Source organism: Marmota flaviventris, chromosome 11, assembly GCF_047511675.1.
Source record: "Marmota flaviventris isolate mMarFla1 chromosome 11, mMarFla1.hap1, whole genome shotgun sequence".
NCBI lineage: Eukaryota > Metazoa > Chordata > Mammalia > Rodentia > Sciuridae > Marmota > Marmota flaviventris.
In genome coordinates, this window is record NC_092508.1 from 28,075,639 (window position 1) to 28,095,971 (window position 20,333).

A 20,333-nucleotide genomic window follows, 5' to 3' on the forward strand; every position below is an offset into this window, starting at 1 on the left:
TTGTGTGTATGCACAACTTCCTGAGCCAGTTGGTACCAATTACAACATTGGGAAGGGCTAAATGACTTTCTTGTCTATTGCCTTTGAGAAAAAGTGAACAACATCTTTGTAGACAAATTGTAGGTAAATGTAGTGAGGCAAATACCCTATGTTAGTAGAGTGCTGAAGAGGTGGGGAAGGTGATTTAAAGTCACATATATGACTTGAGTAGAAAAGATGGAGAACAGGGAGAAGGAATGGCAAAGGGGGCAAACCCTCTGTGCCAGGCTTTAGCTAGAATGAGGAACCTGAGACCTAGCATTTAGTAATTACTCAAGGCCATCCCATTTAAAGTGTCAGAGGCAGAATTTAAATTTTCAAGGTTTCTCTGGCCCCAAAGTCCATACTTTTTCATTCCTTTAGTGCTTGCTCTCTAAAGAGATAAGAGAAAAAGAGGGGAAGAAATGGATTTTTCTTTGTTTTTTCGATTAACATGTAATAATTGTACATAATAATGGAGAATAGTGTGGTATTTCAACACATGCACATAGTGTACACTGATATATCAGGGTAATTAGCATTTCCCTCTCTGTGGAAAGGGAGGTTTTAAAAAAAGTAAAAGAAAAAAATCGAGAGGCAGAAGCAATCAAAAGTCGTAGAGGGCGTAAGAGAGGATATACTAAAAGAAAAACGGAGAGTGTGAGAAGTCCACAAAAGAAACAAAGAGGGGAGAGGCTTTCACTGGTGGTCTTCAAAGTTCACTCAAGTCACCTTGGGAATCTGAAGAGGCCGGGACGCCCCCTGCCGGCTGGGAGAAGTGAGGACCCCGAGCGGCTCAGGCCACGCCCGAGGCTAGCACCCACCGTAAGCCGGGGTTCCTGCGAGAGCTTTTAGAAATACCAAGTGGCATTCAGGTGGCGGGGTCGGGGTTGCGGGAGTTTGCTTCAGTTCATTCTAACGTGTAGCCCTGGCTAAGAACCACCGGGAAAGAGTTGGCCGGGTAGGGTGGGTCCGGGGGAAAAAAATTAAATCTTTAAGAGGATGCTGGTCCCCGCGCGGTCACACTCGCATGTGCTCACTTCGATCCGGCTCTCTCCCGAGGCCTGTGGACTGGGTGCCGCCGGATTTCCCGGAGGAGGAAGGCCAGGGATCACAATTTGCACCAACTGCCTGGATCAGGGTCTAGGGTCTCCGCTGCCGCGCCCACCCGACCCATTTTAAAATACAGACCTGGGTGGCACGTGCCCACTCCTTGTTAGCGCTTTAGTTAAGAAGGGCTTGGCAAGACCAGCAGAGAAAGGGGATCACGTGGAGGGAGGAGGGGTGGGAAAAGGAAAGTACTGGGGATTGAAATGAAGCAAATTATATGCACCTCTGAGTGTCAAAAATGAACCCCACTGTTATATGTATAGCTACACCGTGCTAATAAAAACAAAAATATTTTAAAAAGTGTTTTGAGACTTTTCCACTCATTGCCACCCAATGGGCGGTTACGCCTCTTTGGACCCCACTTAGGAGACGCGGGACGCCTTCTTCAACTTTCTCTTTCACCGCTAAACTGGACACCTTTAAAAATAAAAACCAAAAGAGCCAAACGAACAAGCGAGAATCAGCGTAAGAGCATATCCGGAGCAAGGCTTCCCTCTCGCTGTCACCAGATCACTCAGGCTCTCGGAGCACCCTCCAACTGCTCAGCATTTCGTCTTCTCTCCTTTCCCCCTCATCCCTATTCTCCCCCGCCCCTCTTCCTCCCTTTTTTTGCACCCACCCTTTTCCCTCCCCTCCCTCCCCCACTCCTGCTTCTCTCTACCAAGTTACCCCCGATCTCCTGGGCTAACTAAATTATGGCACCCAAATACTTAAAGGGACTTAAGCGAGGAAGCCGGGACATCGGCCGCCGCCCCGCAGCGCCTCCTCCACGCCCCGCCCCCAGGCTCCCAGCGCAGCGGGGTGGTAGCACCTGCCTAGGGAAGGGAGGGGGTGAGGAGCGCCGGAAACGCGTGTCTGGAGGCCGGGGACCCGCCTCCGACCGCCTCCCGACTCTGGGGCTTTTTAAGGCCAGTCCTCTCCGCAGCCATCCCCGGCGGGGAAAACGTAGCGCGCATGCGGCGCCGGGCACCCTCCAGATAGTAAGTACCCGCGTGGCTGCGCCCCCGGGGCTGGGTGTCCTGTGAGCCCAGCTGCGGGGCGGCCTCAGACTTCTGTGGCCTCTACCCGGAAGCTCCCAGAGCCCCAGGGTGCAGCCGGCTCCCCGCGCGGCCGGGGGATCCCAGAGGGCCCTGTGGAGCACCCCTCGTCTCCCATTCCCACCCCTGACGTATTCCCGGAGCTCTCGGCCCACGGGCCGGAAGGGGTACCTGTCGGTCCTTTTGGGGGCGGGCGGGGACAGGTTTAGGTAAGGGACTTAGTGGAGGCCTCCGAGCCACCCCACAGCCGCGCTCTGCTGGCAAGCGACTCGGAACCCGCTAGTGTGGTTACCTTCCAGTCTCTAGAAGATGGTACAGTGTCCACCGCATAAATCCGACTGTTGTTCAAATCGTTAACACTCAGTTCCATTATTATCGCTATTGAACCTAGCGGTTTAGACCGGAGGACCAAAATAATAACACCCGCCCCCCTCCCCCCAGCCAAAAAAGCCACAAACCCGAGGCTGGTTGCAGCTGCAGTGGAGTGCCGTGCAGGCAGTTTGGGGTCCCTGAGCAGTCACCAATGCTTGGTGCACTGTTATGCAGCTCCGAATATGCGCAATGGTAACAGTGGAACTGTAGGGCATCCTATGGGTGTCGGAATACTCAAGGACTTTTTGCTCAAAGATATCCATTGGCACGATTTCAGAGCCACATCTTACCTCCCGTAGGACTGAAAGGAAGAGCCATGCTAAAGGAATTAGACGGGCTTCAGCTCATTTCTTCTTCTTTTGAAGTTATAAACAAACTTAACAATCATTTGGAGTTACTTAAAAGATAATGCAGTTTCTGGCCAGAGTGTCACACAGGATACTTTTGCACGACAGGTCTCAGCAGAAGCGTGGTTAGACAAAATGGCCCTGGTGCCCTATGAGGAGACCAGGGGAATGGGGCTCCAGAAATTCCACCAGCCTCTTGCCACTTTCTCCTTTGCAAACCACACGATCCAAATCCGGCAGGACTGGAGGCAGCTTGGAGTCGCAGCAGTTGTTTGGGATGCGGTAAGCAAGCCCCAGAGGGTCTCTGAAAACACCCTCAGTTATTTGAAAAGAAAAATACCATTATTGAGATACAATTCAGGTACCATGCACTTCATGCACTTCACTACACAAATTCAATTTTTTTTTTTAGTATATTCAGAGTAGTGCAGCCATTACCACTTTAATTTTAAAACATTTTCATCACCCCAAAGCCCCTTCCCCTTACCAGTCATTCCCTTTATCTCCCCCCCCCCCCCCCCCAATTACACTGCATTTTAATGGCGGTTAACTGAAAACAGAGGGGAGTGAAATGGCTTGCCAGTAATTACCCAGTGAGTAACAGAAGACTGAAGTCCTGACTGCTTTGGACGCTCACTGAGTTCTCTTTCTAAAACACTGCACCAAAGAATACATAAGGTGACAAAGCCCAAAATGAACATCATGTTTCATCTTTAAGTTTTCCATAGCTGTAAATAATAATTGCTTTTCTACTTCTTCCTCTTTAAACACTGTTCTCTTTGCTTGAGAATGGTGGCTTGTGACTCAGCTCCCTAGTGTGTGTGTGTAGCCCCCTAGTTATTCCTGTTGAATAACTGATTGGCCTAAATACCGTTCTACAGTCTTAACATTGTATTAGGGCTGTTAAAGAAACATTAAGAAATAATAATATTAATCTGACCTGGTAATACCACTTCTGGGAATCCACTTCTGAATAACTGCGTGAAACTATTCCCATAATTAGTACCAATGATAAATAATAATAAGAAATAGGATGCCTCCTATAAGCTGACTGAGGAGAGGAATTGCCAATTATACTCCTAGTACATGGCTATGAAAAACAAACTTTAGTAAAAATTTATGTTAACACTATACCATTTTTTCTATAGGATTATAAGTAAATGCTAACACAAGTTCCCAAACTGGCCAAAACTTACCTTCTGATGCCCAAAACATGTGGTGAGGGCCCCTGTGGGGTGATGAGAGTCAGGGATGCAGTTCAGGGAGCCTTGGGCACTGTGCTGCTTTTTCCTTCTAGGTGAAGTGTGGCCTTGCTGACCTGGCTTGGCTTAGGAATTGGGCATGCCTTATATAAGACTGTTCATGTCAGTTCTTTAGAACGGTTTTCTAAGTCTCAGTGTGAAAATGCTGTGACAATAAAAAATTTAAGCTTCACAGATTCAGCATGCTCCTAGCTAGCTGTGCAGCCCCCTGTTGGGGTGCTGGTTCTGCTGTGTGTGTGCCTCTGTAGGAGGTGACCTCATAGCAGCAGTGGCTAATTTCCTGTGCACATTAGTGGACTGGGCAGTGTGGGGCTGGGGAGAGGGGTGCACATGCAATCTCCTCCTGCCAGTAGCACATAGGCATCCTGAACCCACAGCTCCTGAAGCACTTGTTGACCTTAATCATACTCGCACTGTGTTTTGACTCAGGCTGTTGTCCTTTCCACGTTTCTGGAGATGGGCGCTGTGGAGCTCAGGGACTGCTCTGCCGTGGAGCTGGGTGCTGGCACAGGGCTGGTGGGCATAGTAGCTGCCCTGCTGGGTGAGTGTGATGCACTGCTTACTGCATGGTGAGCAGAACTCACTGAGAGCTGCATTTGCTGTTTTCTTTACATAATATCCATTGGTTTTTCCCCCCTTCCTGGGTTAATTTCTTTTGCCTGCACATATCTGAGTTGTGGGCCAACTGCTGATGTTCATAGTAACTCCAGAGGCTAACAGGCTAATCTTTCATGCTGTTATTCTACTTTTCACAGAAGATCACTTTGCCTCCTTTACTTCCATGTTGCTGATAGTATGATCTTAAGGTGATTTGATTTCAAGAAGAATAGTCTCATCCTTGTATATAGGTTTCCAGTTTAAGGTGCTTAAATCCATATGCTATTGGATATAATCCTGTGTTTTAATCAGCTATTTTGCTGCTATAAATAAAAGACCTGACAAGAACAATTTTGGAGGAGGAAAAGTTTATTTAGGGGTTCATGGTTGGTTGATGACCAGCTCCATTACTCTGGGCCCAAGGTGAGGCAGAAAATCATAGCGGAAGAGTGTGGTGGAGGGAAGTGGCTCAATACATCACGACAGGTAGTGCAGAGAGAGAGAGAGCTCTGTTCATCAGACAAAATATGTACTCTAAAGGTATGCCCCTGAATGACCCACCTCCTCCAGTCACACTCCACTGGCCTACAGTTACCAACCATCCAGTTAATCCCTGTCAGGGGATGGATTCACTGACTGGGTTTTAGATTCTCATGACCTAATCATTTCACCTCTAAATCTTTTTGCATTATCTCACATATGAGCTTTTGGGGCTACACCTAATATCTAAACAATAACACCCTGTGAGGTTGGTGGCGCATCAGACAGTCTCTCCTTCATCTAAGGGAACTGAGGGGTTTTTTCTTCTTGGGAGTATCAGCCCCTCCAATGTTTGTACAGACATCTGTTTTAAGAAATTGAATTACTGGTGTACAGTTTTGAATTGATAGCAGTGTTATTTTCTTGTTTGGTATACAGACATTAGTTTAAGCTTAGAGCATTTTTAAGCTTTATTAATATTTTTTTAAAAGTTTGCTGTTGACTTTTTTCTACAACTTGTACAGTTGAAGCTACTCAATGATGAGAATAGACCAGCTGCTAAGATATCACATATAATATTTACTAACCAGAATTGTCAGCTGGGGCACTTGTTCCAATGTGGTTTCTGACTCAGAAGTTCTGGAGCAGGACCTGAGAGCCTGCACTTCTAACGAATTCCCAGTGATAATGATAACCTGCTAGATTTCAGACCATACTTGGTGGGAATGATCTGGATTTTGAGAGCACTGAATTCATTACACTATCTGCAGGTATCCAGGTCCTGCTAAAACCCCTCTTTTGTTCTGTCTTTTTGCTGGTAACTCATTTCTTTTTCAGTATTGCTTTTTCTGCTTATGTATCTTTTCCCAAAATCTGATGGGGAGCTTGGGCAAGGTTAAAAGTAGACATCAGTTGATTAAGGCCCATTTCTGTTTGAACCATGGCCCTCTGTGCTTGATGAGGCCTTTCATGGTCCTCTGCTTTTATTTTCCTAGGTAGGCCTTATAATATCCCCAGGTATGTTCCGTATTATTTTTAATTTTTCATTTTTCAAATGAAACGCATTCTGGGCCTGAGGAACTTTCTGAAGTTCCAATTAGTGATGATCTGGGACTCAAAACCAGGTTTAATAGACACAGCAGCCCAAGTTGTTGTCTTTTCTCCCTGCTGATAAGAGTTCACTTGAAGATGAAATGAGGTTTTTTCTCCTGAGAACCAGGACCTTAGTGGTAAACTGCACAGTTTAGTTGTACTTGGTTTTGACACCTCTTTTTAACTCTTTGTGACTTGAAGTAAGTTGCTTAATCTCTTAATGTTAATTTCCCCATCTGTAAAATGGGGTTAATAAGAAAGAGTATTTACTTCACAATGAGGATCCATAGAGATTGTGCATGGAATTTGTTAGCTCAAATTGTGAAATACTGTGTGTCAATTGTTCTTCTGAGTATTTCTTTTTCTAATCTAGAAATCTGGATCTGTGGGGCTGGGAAAGTTAGGAATAAGGTATTTTAGTTCTGTTACAGAGCAAAGGATTAGTTAGTTGTTGCCACAAAGGACTTGGTTGGTTCTGAGAGTGAGCTGGAAGGGTAGAACAGCGTACTTATTCTGTTGATTTGGAGATGTGTGCTTCATAGCCCCACTTCATTCTCACCTCTTGAAGTTCTTTCCTGCCCTATCCCAGAGAATTCATTGCTGCCTTATTTCTTTTCCCTGTATGTAGGCAGTTGTTTCATGTATCTGTCTCTGGTAGGCTGAGGCTCTTGAGGAATGGGAACACATCTCAGTCTGGGTGTATTTGGCCCTAGTATAGCACCCATTGCTCAGTAGATGCTCAAATAATTCTGGAATAAGAGATGGAAAAAACTAGATTGAAGGCTTTTTGAAAATGAGGAAAGTTAATGTTTTCATCATAGAACTAGATGTAATTCTATTACAAAAATAATTCTTCATCACTCTACAACATAAAACATAATTACCTTTAGCATTTTGGTATATTCCATTCTTTTCCTCCATCTGTATTTTTAATTATGATTTTATATATATGTGTAATGTCTGCATATGTGTATATATCTGCATACATACATATGCATATACAAATGATAGTTAATTTACCATTACATCATAAGCATTTCTCTTTGATGCTAAGTGATTTTCATACTGACTATTTGTAATCACTGTAAGAGTTAGGCTAGAAAAATTTTGATGTTCAAACCTGAAGTAAGAAAAAATAATCTTTTTAAAATGGAGTCAGTGGTTGTTTCAGTCAGCTTTTTTACTGCTGTGACCAAAAGACCTGATAAGAACTCTTAGAGGAAAAGTTTACTTGCAGGCGCACAGTTTCTAAGGCCTCAGTCCACAGACAGCTGCTCCATTCCTCAGAGCTTGAGGTGAGGCAGAAATCAAGGTGGAAGAGTGTTGTGGAGAAGAGTAACTCACATGATGACCAGGAAGCAGAAAGAGGCTCTACTAGCCAGATACAAAATATATACCCTAAAGGCACACCCCCCAATGACCCACCTCTTCCAGCCTTTAGTTACCTGCCTTTAGTTACCACTCAGTTAATGCCATCAGGGGATTAATTCACTGATTGGGTTAAGGCTCTCAACCCAAACATTTCACCTCTAAGCCTTCTCACACAGGAGCTTTTAGGGGACACGTCACATAAAAACCATACCAGTGGATTTAAAAAAAAAAAAAAAAAAGGATGGTAATTTTGAAACATCTCAAAGGAATTGATTGTTCCCCTTTGAAAAATATTTTCACATTAGCTGATCCAGGGTCTGCATAGTGAAAAAAAAAAAAAGTGGTGGTGGAGGGGTGTTTTCATTTTTTGTAATCTCCGTCATTTATTTCTGAATTCAGAGAGCACCTACCAAGTGCCTGGTGGAATCAGTGTGGATCGAGCAGGGGCCAGGCAGGTAGAAATAAAGTCTTGGGAAGCTTATGTTCTGAGTCCATGGGTGAGTGGGTAAAGGGAGATAGAGACAAATTGACATTAAAAAGCCCCCCAAAGAGGTAAGTGTTCTACAGAATGTTAATATAGGGCTGCTGATCACTGAGCACTTTCTGTGTTCTGAGAGGGAGCTGTGTGTCTGCAGTCTCATTCTCACTGTCAGCCTGCATGGTAAATAGGCCTGACCCACTTATAGTAATGTTCAAGTGTGAAAATGAAGGGTTATTAACAGAGAGTAGGTAACTTGCCCAAGGTCACTGTTAATAGATTGTGGTTAGAATTAGAATCTGGTTCTGACTCTCAAATCCTGGTTTAGTTTAAAAGTTTTCCCAACTGTTATGCTACTTGGAAACTACTTATAGAAGAATATCTCAGATGAGTTAGGTTGGGGTCAGGGAATCTGGATTTTAGAAGCTTCTAGGTGATTTGAAGCCTGACTAGGCTTAGGAGCCACTGTCTTAAAATACAACACTTAGGAAGAATTTGCCTTTATTTTTCTGATTCTAGTTCACATCTACACTGACTGTTTGACTTGCATAAGTAACTTAAAGCTGGATCTCTCTACTTGACTAATTTCCAGCACCACATGCTAACTCCTGATGCTTCTCCCCTTCCCAAATATATTCTTTCTCCTCTGTTGTGAGTTGGCATCACTGTCCCTCACCTGGTTCTCTTGAACTTGCAGATTCTGTCTTTTAACTCTTCCTCCAATCACCCTGCTTTTCACTCCCCGTGCCTGGCTTGAGCTCTCGTTATCTGTCTCCCACATGATCACTCAGCCCTCCCACCTGGCCTTTCTGCCTCTGCGGTGGGTCTCCTCAGACCCACTCTCACAACATCTGTCAGAGTGCTCCATCTGAAAGGTGAAATTGATGGGGTGGCCTGTGTTTAAATGTTTCTTTGCCTTCCCATGGCCGGTCTGCAGGCCAGATGCCAGGCCTCCCAGCAAAGCTTTGCAATCTTGTCGGTCTCTCTCATGCTTTGAGACATTCCTGGGACACACACACTGCTCTGGCCTGTGCCTTTTGCCCCGAATATGCTTTCTTCACTCCTTTCCCTGGTTCGTGCTGTATCTTAAGTGTAAGTGCAGGTTTCCCTTCCTTCAGGAATATTCCTTTGGTCTCTGCTCCTTTTGAAGAATTTCTCCGTTGTGACACATGATTTCCTGTGTGCACCCATATTCCTTTATTTTCCTTCTCACACTTTTATTTACTTATATCCCTCATGCGGCTCTGAGCTCTAGTATTTTCTTGCTCATCTTTTTGGCACATAGTATGTGCTTGAATGTTTGAATAAATGTTGCTTACAAAACTAGGATTAATGATGTCTGTTTTTTTTTTTTTTTTTTATTTCTAAGTGAATGACAGCCTGCTGTGTTGTCTTATGGAGTTCATTTCCCCTTCTTGCCCAGTGTAAATCTCTTGAGCAGTCACGTTGCCCCCATCTTCACTTATCACTGATACCAGTTCCTTGCTTCATCTTACTCTCCAGGCTAAAGAAACCCAGGTCAGATGCTTTCCCTGTTCCAGCCCTGGTACGTGCATGTGCGTATGGCTGGCAGGAGCAGTGCTCTGCTGGCTTTCACTTTAAATTCAGATCAGAATCCTCAGAGGGGTTCTGTTTTCCATGCCTTTTTTATTGGTGAATTATAATTATGCATTAATGGTGGGACTCGTTGTTACATCAAGGGGGGCCTTGACTCCTGGACATTCATACTCTGCTTCCTGTCTTGCTCTGCTAACTGACTCTTTCATGATTTTGCTCTTAAGCCTCCAGTCTTTCTTTCTCTATTCTCTCCCTTAGCCAATGACATTTCTGCTTTCACAGGGGAGACTGAAGCCATCTGAGGAGAATTTCCACCCACCCCCACCCCTGCCCCACTGCCTCTAACCACACCAGTGTCTGGTGGACCACCATCTCTGCCTTTCTTCCTGAGGTTGTAGTTGAATGTCCTTTTTAGGGCCAGTGACCTCTCTGTGCCTCAGATCCTGCCCACTCTCACCTACTCAGTGACATTGTCCCTGCATTGCTGCTTTTCTGCCCTTCTACCCAATAATTTCCATCAGCATATAAACTTGCTGTTACTTCTCCCATCTTTTCAAAACAAGAAATACAAACCTAAGTGCTTGGTTGTAGGTCTGTGGCAGGGAAAGCATTAAATGACCCTGGAATATCTTGCCATACCAGATAGCAAGGAAGCTTTCAAAGATGACCAGGGTTGTGTCAGATCAGAGGCCACTAGCAAAAAATGGCTCCATTTGAACATCAATAATAATAATTTCAGTAGATTAAAGTATGTCAAATATGTTTAATTCATGAGTTTACAGCAACAAAATGAACCTAGGTATCTTTGGAGAATGCTGAGAAACCAGCTTTTTATTTCAAAATAGGGTTTATAAAAGGGGATGGAGAAGGAAAATGTATCCTGCCTGTCCTATTCAGACAGTTGATATACAAAATGAGTAGCCATTTCTCTTTATAGAATGTTCTTAACAAATGCAAAAAGAATAATAATGAACTGAGGATTTGGGCACTAAGCACCAGTGGCTTCTCATGTCATAAAAACGGAGTCTACCAGACACAGCATACCTCTTGATAAAAAACACACTGCTATCTCTGAAATAGTCCCATTAAAAAAAGACGACAACAACAACAACAACAAAAAACCCAAATTTATAGGAGATGCAGAGGACAGAGTCCAATAAATGATGCTGTCCGCAAAATTCAGACTACAGGAAACTACAGGACAAATGATCTGTTTCTTCCTTAAACTGCAAGGGAAAAAAGGATGAAAAGGAAGCTGATATTCAGAAGATAGACTCAAGATGTCCTCCACACCTCCCTCCCCAACCAGGCAGAAAAGAAAAAAACCATGGACAAAGTTGTAACATGTAGGGAAAGACACTTGGGTGATAAAACCTGAGTCAACAGTAAAAGACAGATTCTGAGGAAAGCTGGTGTGGCACTGAAGGGTGGGCTGCATTTGGGAGCTGGCCAGACCGGTGCTTGAGTGTGGTTTCAGCAATGTGCAAGCTACTGGCATCCTTTACTTAGACCACTGAGGGGGTCTTCACTGGTTTTCTTGCTACTGGCCTTGCTACTGCCAGACATTCTGCTAAACCCAAGACACACCATTTGTACCTCTGTTCAGCACTTTCCAGTGGCTTTTTGTCTCACTCAGTGAAAATGAAACTCTTTTTTAAAAAGTTTTTTTTTTGGGGGGATACCTAGGATTGGACTCGGGCACTCAACCACTGAGCCACATCCCCAGCCCTATTTTGTATTTTATTTAGAGACAGAGTCTCACTGAGTAGCTTAGTGCCTCGCTTCAGCTGAGGCTGGCTTTGAACTTGGGATCCTCCTGCCTCAGCCTCCCGAGCCGCTGGGGTTACAGGCCTGTGCTACTGCTCTGGGCTGAGAAAACTGAAGTCTTTTTGAAACATGGCTAATGAGGCCATACATGGTTGTCCACCTTCCCCATGACTTCTCTGACCTCATCTCCTCTGACTTTGTCCCTTATTACTTTGTTCCAGCCATACTGACCTCCTTCCTGCACACTCTTGAGTGTTTGCACTCGTTCTTCCGCCTGCCAGAAATGTTCTTCCCCCTGATATGCACTTGATTATCCCCACACATCTTCAGGTCTTCCCAGGTCACCTCAGTGAGGCATTCCCTCTACCCAATCTAGAATTCCACACCTGCCTCCCTTACTTCCTGACATTTCATGTCTCTTCTGGCTTTGTTTTTTCCTTATCTTATTTCAACAACAAACAGATATTATACCTTAAAATAACCATAGTGCTTATCTCCTCACTTGAACATAAACTCTGTGCGGGTAGGATTTTTGTTATCTAGCTGATGGTAGTACTTAGCTATTTGTAGAGCTCTCTCAGGATGTTATGGGAAATAGTCAACTGACATTCAGATCCTATTCAAACTTCTGGAATACCTAGTTGGGCAGAAGTAGCCTCCAAAACCCTCAAGATAGGCATTAGAGGAGCTGTTAAAATGGATACAGAAGTGATGTTGAAAAGACTAGATCATTCTAGTATTGCCAAGACAGTTGGGCATGGTGACACATGCCTATGGTCCTAGCTCCTTCCAGGCTGAGACAGGAGGATGGCTTGAGGCCAGCTTTGACAACATAGTGAGAGAATGAAAGAAAAAGAAATCCAGAGAGAAAATCCTAAGTCAAACCAGGAGGAGTCTGTCTACAGTTGCATTATTGGAAGAAAAGAAAACTATCATTGAATCCTGCTCCTCAGGTAGCTCACTCTCTAGCCAAGTGTAGTAGTTCTAGGCTGGTGAAATCTAATAGCATGAAAATTTTCATTGTATCATGCTCTAGGACTACAAATGTCAAATGTTATGTGTCAAGATAATAAATCCTGGGTAAAAGCCACTACTGGAGTGGTACTGACCATTGCTGGTCTGGAATCCTAAACTGAACTCTTAAACAGAAAAAGGTGCAAATTAGAAATACTTTCATGAAAGAATGAAACATTTTTAAATTTCAGAATTGCAGGGGCCAAAACTAAACAGGATTTTCATTTCTGTAGATGGCGTTGTATTAGGGCTGTTGTTGTTTCACTTCAAGGGTAACTACAGTTCAGGTTTTCTCTTTCATTGACTAAAAAATTTAGATCTTAGAGTTCATTGTCAATACACCCCCCCACACACACAAAAAAGAACATTAATAAAATACTGCACCTTAATTTTCTACACCATATCTAGTAACTTAGCAGTTAACACAAGCTGGCATTTTAACTTAGATCTTAGATTGCTTCACTACTATACAGTAATTCTTTTTTTTTTTTTTAAAGAGAGAGAATTTTTAATATTTATTTATTTTTTAGTTTTCGGCGGACACAACATCTTTGTTTGTATGTGGTGCTGAGGATCGAACCTGGGCCGCACGCATGTCAGGCGAGCGCGCTACTGCTTGAGTCACATCCCCAGCCCTACAATAATTCTTAAATTTAAGAATTTTCAATAATTGAAGATGATTATGTAAACACGTAACGGGTTGGCTGCTTCAAACAACATTAAGAAAGATGGACTGGGATTTCTCAGTATCACTTCTGTGTTGTTTTAAAAAGTTTAACCTCACAAAACAGCCTTTCCCCATTTTGGGGATCTCGTCATCTTTGTAATAATATTCTGCTCCCAGACTTTTCATTTTTGAATTACATTTTACCATGAGGTCTGCTATCCTGAGTTCATGAAGCAGAAGAAACCTATGAAGGGTGAGCTAGCTGTGTTTGCAGCATTCAAAAACATCAGCTTTCTTTTCACTTGGTGACTCTGTAATTTATAGGCATAACTTCAGCAATAGCAGTCGTGTCATAGGGGCAAGTCAAAGGATTACTTTTACCAGTCGGCAGTGCAAAAGGAGCAACCAGTTGCTGTTTTGATCCATTGCAACTCTCCACAAAGGGTGTGGTATTCTGCATGTCAGGTGGAATATTTATAGTGTTCTATGTTTTAACTTGACCCTTTCTCTCCTTCCTACAGTTGTACTGATATACACCTTGCTTTCTCTTTATCTCATATTATAGGTGCTCACGTGACTATCACCGATCGAAAAGTAGCACTAGAATTTCTTAAATCCAATGTTCAAGCCAACTTACCTCCCCATATCCAACCCAAAGCTGTTGTTAAGGAGCTGACTTGGGGACACAATTTGGGGAATTTTTCACCTGGAGAATTTGACCTGATACTTGGAGCTGACATCATATATTTAGAAGAGACATTCACAGATCTTCTTCAAACACTGGAACATCTCTCTAGCAACCACTCAGTGATACTTTTAGCTTGTCGAATTCGCTATGAACGAGATAACAACTTCTTAGCGATGCTGGAGAAGCGATTTACTGTGAGTAAGGCTCACTATGATCCTGAAAAAGATGTACATATTTACAAAGCACAGAAAAGAAACCCAAAGGATGACTTATAGTTGGCTACGCTTATAAGAATATTGTCATTGAGTGTGTCAGTTAAGGTCTTAGACTGGGAATCTAACCATACTTAAATGAAACGGTTGTTGTACACATCTCTCTAACCAAAGGTTGTCAAGGGACAAAGCACATAAGCAGTGCTTTGTTCTATTGCTGTGATTTTAGTCCTATCTTACTCTGAAATTCCATCAACATTAAAGGAAAGTGTGAGATTGTCATTTATGCTGTTTCTGTCTCCTGCATTGATCCCTCTTGGTGAAGGGCTGGTATAAAGGTGACTTTAAACCAGCTGAGTTGTTTTTGGCAAGGTTAAATCATGTAGCTTATTTTAAACATATTCGGAGATACATAATGTTTATTCCAGTTTCATAATTTTTTGAGGTTTAACATACATTCCCTGGACTATTGTTGCTGTTGAAATCTTGTCCATTTAGATTCTAAGCACTTTTTTGGCTGAATTAAGTTGTGAGTTTTCTGTGTGGTCTCATATCTTGCTTTTTAGTTTAGTTTCAGGCTTAGGTATGTAAACAAAGGAATAAGTAAAAATAAAATCTTATTTATTTTTTGGAAGTACCTGAAGTCTTGAAAGATTTGGAGAAGTTGTGTTCTCCAAATTGAAAGCTGTGGTTCCCCTTCAGCTTTGCCATTTCTCGTGCTTTTGTTTATTTATTTCCTAAGCTTTCCCTTTTCCTTGTGCTCTTACAATGCATAGGATGAAAGTTTAAAAGAAAAAAAAGTTTTAAATCTCATCCCTCCACAAGAAGGTAGCTTCTGTCCTGTACTTGCAATTGCTCATTCAATGTCAGTATTCCCCAAAAGGTGATAGCTTCTGGAGGGTCAGAAATATTTCTGCTTCTTTCATTGTTGCTTCCTCAGTATCTAGTATTAAGAGTATTGATCTTTGGATTATGTGTTTGCTACATTTGTTTTATGATTATCTTTGATAGACTTTGTGGATGAAGTCACCATACATGAACTTTTGGCTTAAACAAATTTAGACCACAAGAATATTATAATCTCAATATGGTATTTGGCACCAGAGGTAAATTCATTTTACAAAATATTATCAATCAGACCTCCTTTTTAACCTTTTGAAGAATATTTGGATATGAAAAATACCCAAGAATATATTAGTATCTACATATATTTAAAATAAAGATTTTTGCTTTAATAAAAGTGAATTCAAAGTTGTGGGTATTCTGTGATATACCAGTTCTACACAATTCTGACAAATACACATGAATGAAAATGTCCTAGCTCACTGAGTCTATAAGATGCTAACATACCATGAACATGGACGCTGTCATTAAACAAATTTAAAGCCTGGCAATATCACCAACACTATAATGAAAACCCAATCTCATTTAGGTTTGATATTAGAAATTAATATATTGCAGTTCAGTTCCTTTAAGCTCTTTGGCATTGGAGGTAGGTATTAAAGTGGTAGGGGTAAGGAGCTTCAGGAAGTCCATACATTCCCTGGACTATTATTGCTGTATCAGGAAGGTACCTGGATGCTGTCCTAAGTGAGAAAGTGAGGTAAGATGTTATTGAATTATATATTACATTTTCATAAAATATTAACATGAGAATCAGAAAAGGTTGAAAAATCCCCTATCATGCTCTACAAAGAGAACATGGAAGGAAAAAAAAGTCAGCAGGAATAGTTTGATTGAGTGAAAATCAAGTGACTTTTCTTGGCTTTGGGTTTGAAATGTCATTGTAGGACAGGTTCCTTGGGGAAACAGACTGAGAGATGGAGATTAGGCTGTAGAAAGTTTAAATATGAAGGCTCCCAAGATCAACATTCTGAGAGAAAGAAGCCATGATTGGGATAGAGGGAGCATTTGGGCTGTGATGCAGTCAGGAAAGTCCTCAGCTCCTTCTTCAGAGCTGCAATAGCCCTGCAGTTAGACCATATTGAGGCAAGGTGATGGGCCTTCATGCCCTAGTGTGGATTAGTTTGAATGGAAGGGGTACAACCCTGGGCTAAAGACAGTACCACTAGAGGGACAAAGTTGAGCCGTCAGTCACCAACATCCCAAAAAGCCAGGGAAATGAGTCCTTTAGAGGTGTATGTAGGAATGGAAGGAGGGAAAATGAATGAGTAGCATACTACAGTGTCCCACAAATGAAATTATGACATACCTTTTATTGTGTTAAAAGTATTCATTTATCTGATAAATGTACACTATAAGTGTGCTTGTTTTTGTCCTTAAGTTAAAGATAGAAACCTAGTCCAAACCTATTTTATTAATAAACTTTGACTCTTGCATTGCTTAATTTCTTTAAACAATTGTGCTGTTAGGTAATCCAGTGTGTATCAGTAATTTCCCCCCCCAATTAATGACATATACTGCTGCCCAGATGCTATGTTAAAACATATTTATGGCACCAGATTCTTAGCACTCCACTGGAATGAATGCTGTTGTTTTTCTAAGCAGATTCCCTCTTAAGGATAGCTTGATTTAGTTATAACAGAGCTAGCCAGAGCCTTGCTATACCATTTGCAGGAAGTTTTTTCACACAAAAGGATCAAAATTCTAGCCCATCAAAATACTTACTTTCTCTAAACTGAACACTAGATTTTTTTTTTTTTTAGGGCAAAATAATGTTTCTGGAATGTTTTATCTTAGCAAATACAATTTATGGTCCCAGAAGACCAAGATGATGATACTGTGTACTTTGTATTTTAAGTGTTAACATAGTGCCCTGTTCATAAAGGGAACCCCATAAACACGCATGGAAAATAGATTCCTTCAGTTACCTTAATAAATTACCCAATCTCTGTGCTTTATTTCTCCTTGCCCAAGGGAAGAGAAGTGGATTCTTGGGAATATTAAAATAACAAAGCATATGCTTTTAAAAAAATTTTAATTAGTTATACATGACAGTAGAATGCATTTTGATATATAAATGGAGTGTAATTTCTTATTCTTCTAGTTGTACAAGAGGTGGAATTATACCGGTTGTATAGTCATATATGTATATAGGGTGATAATGCCCAGATTCATTCTACTATCCTCCATACCCCCATACCCCTCCCCTTCACTCCCTTCTACCTTCTATCCGAAGTACCTCTATTCTTCCCTAGCTCCCCCCTCCCCACTTATTGTGAATTAGTATCTGCATATCATGATGAGAAAACATTCAGCCTTTGATTTTTGGAATTGGCTTATTTTGCTTAGCACGATGTTCTCCAGCTCCATTGATTTACTTGCAAATGCCATAATTTTATTCTTCTTTAAGGCTAAATTCCATTGTGTATAATACCACATTTTCTTTATCTATTCATCTGTTGAAGGACACCTAGGATGGTTCTATAGTTTAGCTATTGTGAGACAAAGCATACACTTAATAACAAAATTACATGAATTTTTATGTGAATTAAAAAATTATTGGTGCAGGGCTGGGGATACAGCTCAGTTGGTAGAGTGCTTGCCTTGCATGCACAAGGCCCTGCACAATCCCCAGCACCACACACACACACACACACACACACACACAAATATATATCAGTGCAATATAATTATAATAGGGGGATTTGTTATACCATATTAATACATGCATATAATTTGATCTATTTCCCAGTACCATTACTTTCCCTCCCTCATCCACTTGCTCTGCTTATCTTTTATTATTTCAATTAGTGCATTTACATTATATACAAATATATAAAAGCAGGATTCATTGTGGCATATTCATACATGTACATAGCAGATTTTGTTCGCTTTCATTCCCCAGTACTTCTCTATGTCCTCTCCCTGCTCTATTGGCAAAATCACATGAATTTATATCTTAATTTTTCCTTTTTATGATACTGGGGATTGAACCCAGGGCTTGCTACATGCTATGCAAGCACTCTACCACACAGCTACAACCCTGGCACCGCCCCAACTTTTGAGACAGGGTCTCACTACATTACCCAGGCTGAATGTGAACTTGTGATCCTCCTGCTTCAGCCTCCCAAGTAGCCTGGTAGCTGGGATTATAGGCCTGTGCCAACCACAGTACATGGCTACACTATGGTGTTTTTTTTCCCCAGTACTGGGGACTGAACGCAGAGGTATTCTACAAACTTATGTACGTTCCCCACCATTTTTGATTCTTTGAGACCTAAATTGCCTATGCTCCTGCCTCAGCTTTCCGAATTGCTGGGATTACAGGTGGATACCACTGCATCAGGCATACACAGTTAAGTGTTTTACAAGTGTAAGTATTACTTTAAAAAAGTTGTTAAAAAATGATAAAAACCAATATCCTTTGTTATTATCAAGAAAGGATATTATCAATTTTGCAGAATTGGAGAAAATATTATAAGGGTCTAATATACAGAATATATGAGAAATTCGAATAATAACTCAGTTAAAAAACAAGCAAAGGACTTGAATAGGCATTTTCCCAAAGATATGTAAACAATTAAACAAAAACATGCTTGAGATCACTAGTCATTAGGGAAATGCAAATAAAAAACACGAGTCCATTCACATAAGAGTGGTCATAATTCAAAAAGAGTAAAATAAGTGTTGGTGAGGATGTGTCAAAATGGGAACCCTCATATGTCCATGGTGGAATGTAAAATGGTGCAGCTGCTGAGGAAACGTTTGGTAGTTCCTCAGGAAGTTCAAGAGAACTAGCACACGACCCAGTAATTCTACTCCATGGTATATGCACCCAAGAATTGAAAAACAGGGACACAGACATTCATAATAGCACTATTCACAATAACTAATGGTAGAAAGAACCCACATGTTCATCAACAGAGTGAATGGGTAACTGAGTATACATACTTAATTGAAACTTATCCTGCTATAGAAAGGAATTAAGTACTGATACGTGTCTAATGTGGATAATCCTCAAGGAATGTGTTCAATGAAGAAACCAAACGCAAGTCAAACATGTTGTGTGATTCCATTTATTTGAAGTATCCAGAACTGGCCAATCTATAGAAACAGAAAGCAGACCGGTGGTTGCCCGGGGCAAGAGGGAGAAGGAAATGGGAAGAAAACTTACTTAATGTGCAGGGTTTTATTTTGGCATGATGAGACTATTTGGAAACTGGATAGAGGTGGCAGTAGAACAACATTGTGAATGCACTAAATACTACTTAATTGTTCACTTTAGAGTGGTTTATTTTGTTACATGAATTATACAATTAAAACCAAGCAAAAAGAGCCTTTAAACTCCTGAAAATTACCCTTCTTTCACTAGATGTTAGAATTCTCAGCTGGTTTGGTTAGTATGTATAAAATGTAGAGAAATTAAGGGTGGCACTTCTATAAGGCAGTACTTTTCTGGGTCTGCCTTAGGCAATTTAGTGGACTATAGCACCATTTATGAAATAGAACATGCCAGCTAAAGGAAGATTGGGAGGTGAAATTAGTTTTTTTGGGGATCCATGTTTTGCAATCTGAGTGGAAATGACAATCTTGAGTCTAGAATTCAGGGGAGAGGAAAGAGTCATCCCTGTGTTATCACAATTGTATTCTTGGATGTTTTGGAAGAAAGGGACTTTTCTTCTTTGTTACTTCACTGTTCAGAAGTGTGTTCTCAATATTTGTCAAGTAACAACAAAGATATGAAGAGAAGATTCGTATTTTGATTTTACTGGTGGTCTAAGCATCTGAACACAGCTTACAGGTGACCACAGGATCTGACATTCTCAGCTACAATCTGATTTATGCCTGTTGTTTAATATCACTTGTTCATGCTCAAAAACATCTCCTCTGTACAATAAATTATGTGGTCACTCTATGTAGAAGAGGAAAAATGAAATGTAATTCTTTCAATATAGTGGCAGGTATACCAGGATTAAAACATATCTTGGCAATTAAGGAATACCATACACAGGAATAAATTAACTAACTACTTACTTTGAGAAATCCCAGACCTTATTTCAGATATAGTATGGGAAAGAATCTTTTGTTCTTAGGCCTCAAGCAAAGAATAACCACATTTCCTTCCTTTCTCTTCCATTTTATGGGATCACAGACGTTCTCGCTTTTCTTTCCATGCAAACATGCATTTTATGACATTGGAGAGAGTTGGCCATGTTTTCCTTAGTATCTCAGGAGAACAATAACATCTCCAAATCCTCAAATAGGTACTGTTCTAGCTTACTCAAAAAGTCTTGTGCTAACTAGGAGTGAAGTAAAATTAAGTAACTGAAGATGTAATTCTAACTGCTGTGCAGCACAAGC

At 41.4% G+C, this 20,333-nt stretch overlaps 1 protein-coding gene across 4 annotated transcripts in view; it reads left to right on the forward strand.

Annotated features, from left to right (window-relative positions):
- Positions 1 to 1,976: 1,976 nt before the first annotated feature.
- The window catches only part of Mettl21a (methyltransferase 21A, HSPA lysine), a 46,796-nt gene continuing 28,439 nt past the window's right edge, over positions 1,977 to 20,333 (forward strand). For 3 of the 4 annotated variants that reach the window (XM_071618859.1, XM_071618861.1, XM_071618860.1), the window contains exons 1-3: positions 1,977 to 2,108; positions 2,993 to 3,166; positions 4,576 to 4,687. In XM_071618859.1, coding sequence (XP_071474960.1) covers positions 3,020 to 3,166; positions 4,576 to 4,687 — 259 coding nt within the window. In that variant the 5' untranslated portion in view covers positions 1,977 to 2,108; positions 2,993 to 3,019. Of the gene's footprint in view, positions 2,109 to 2,992; positions 3,167 to 4,575; positions 4,688 to 13,734; positions 14,352 to 20,333 lie in introns of those variants that run through there. The other variant, XM_027942021.2, reaches the window with a different exon arrangement.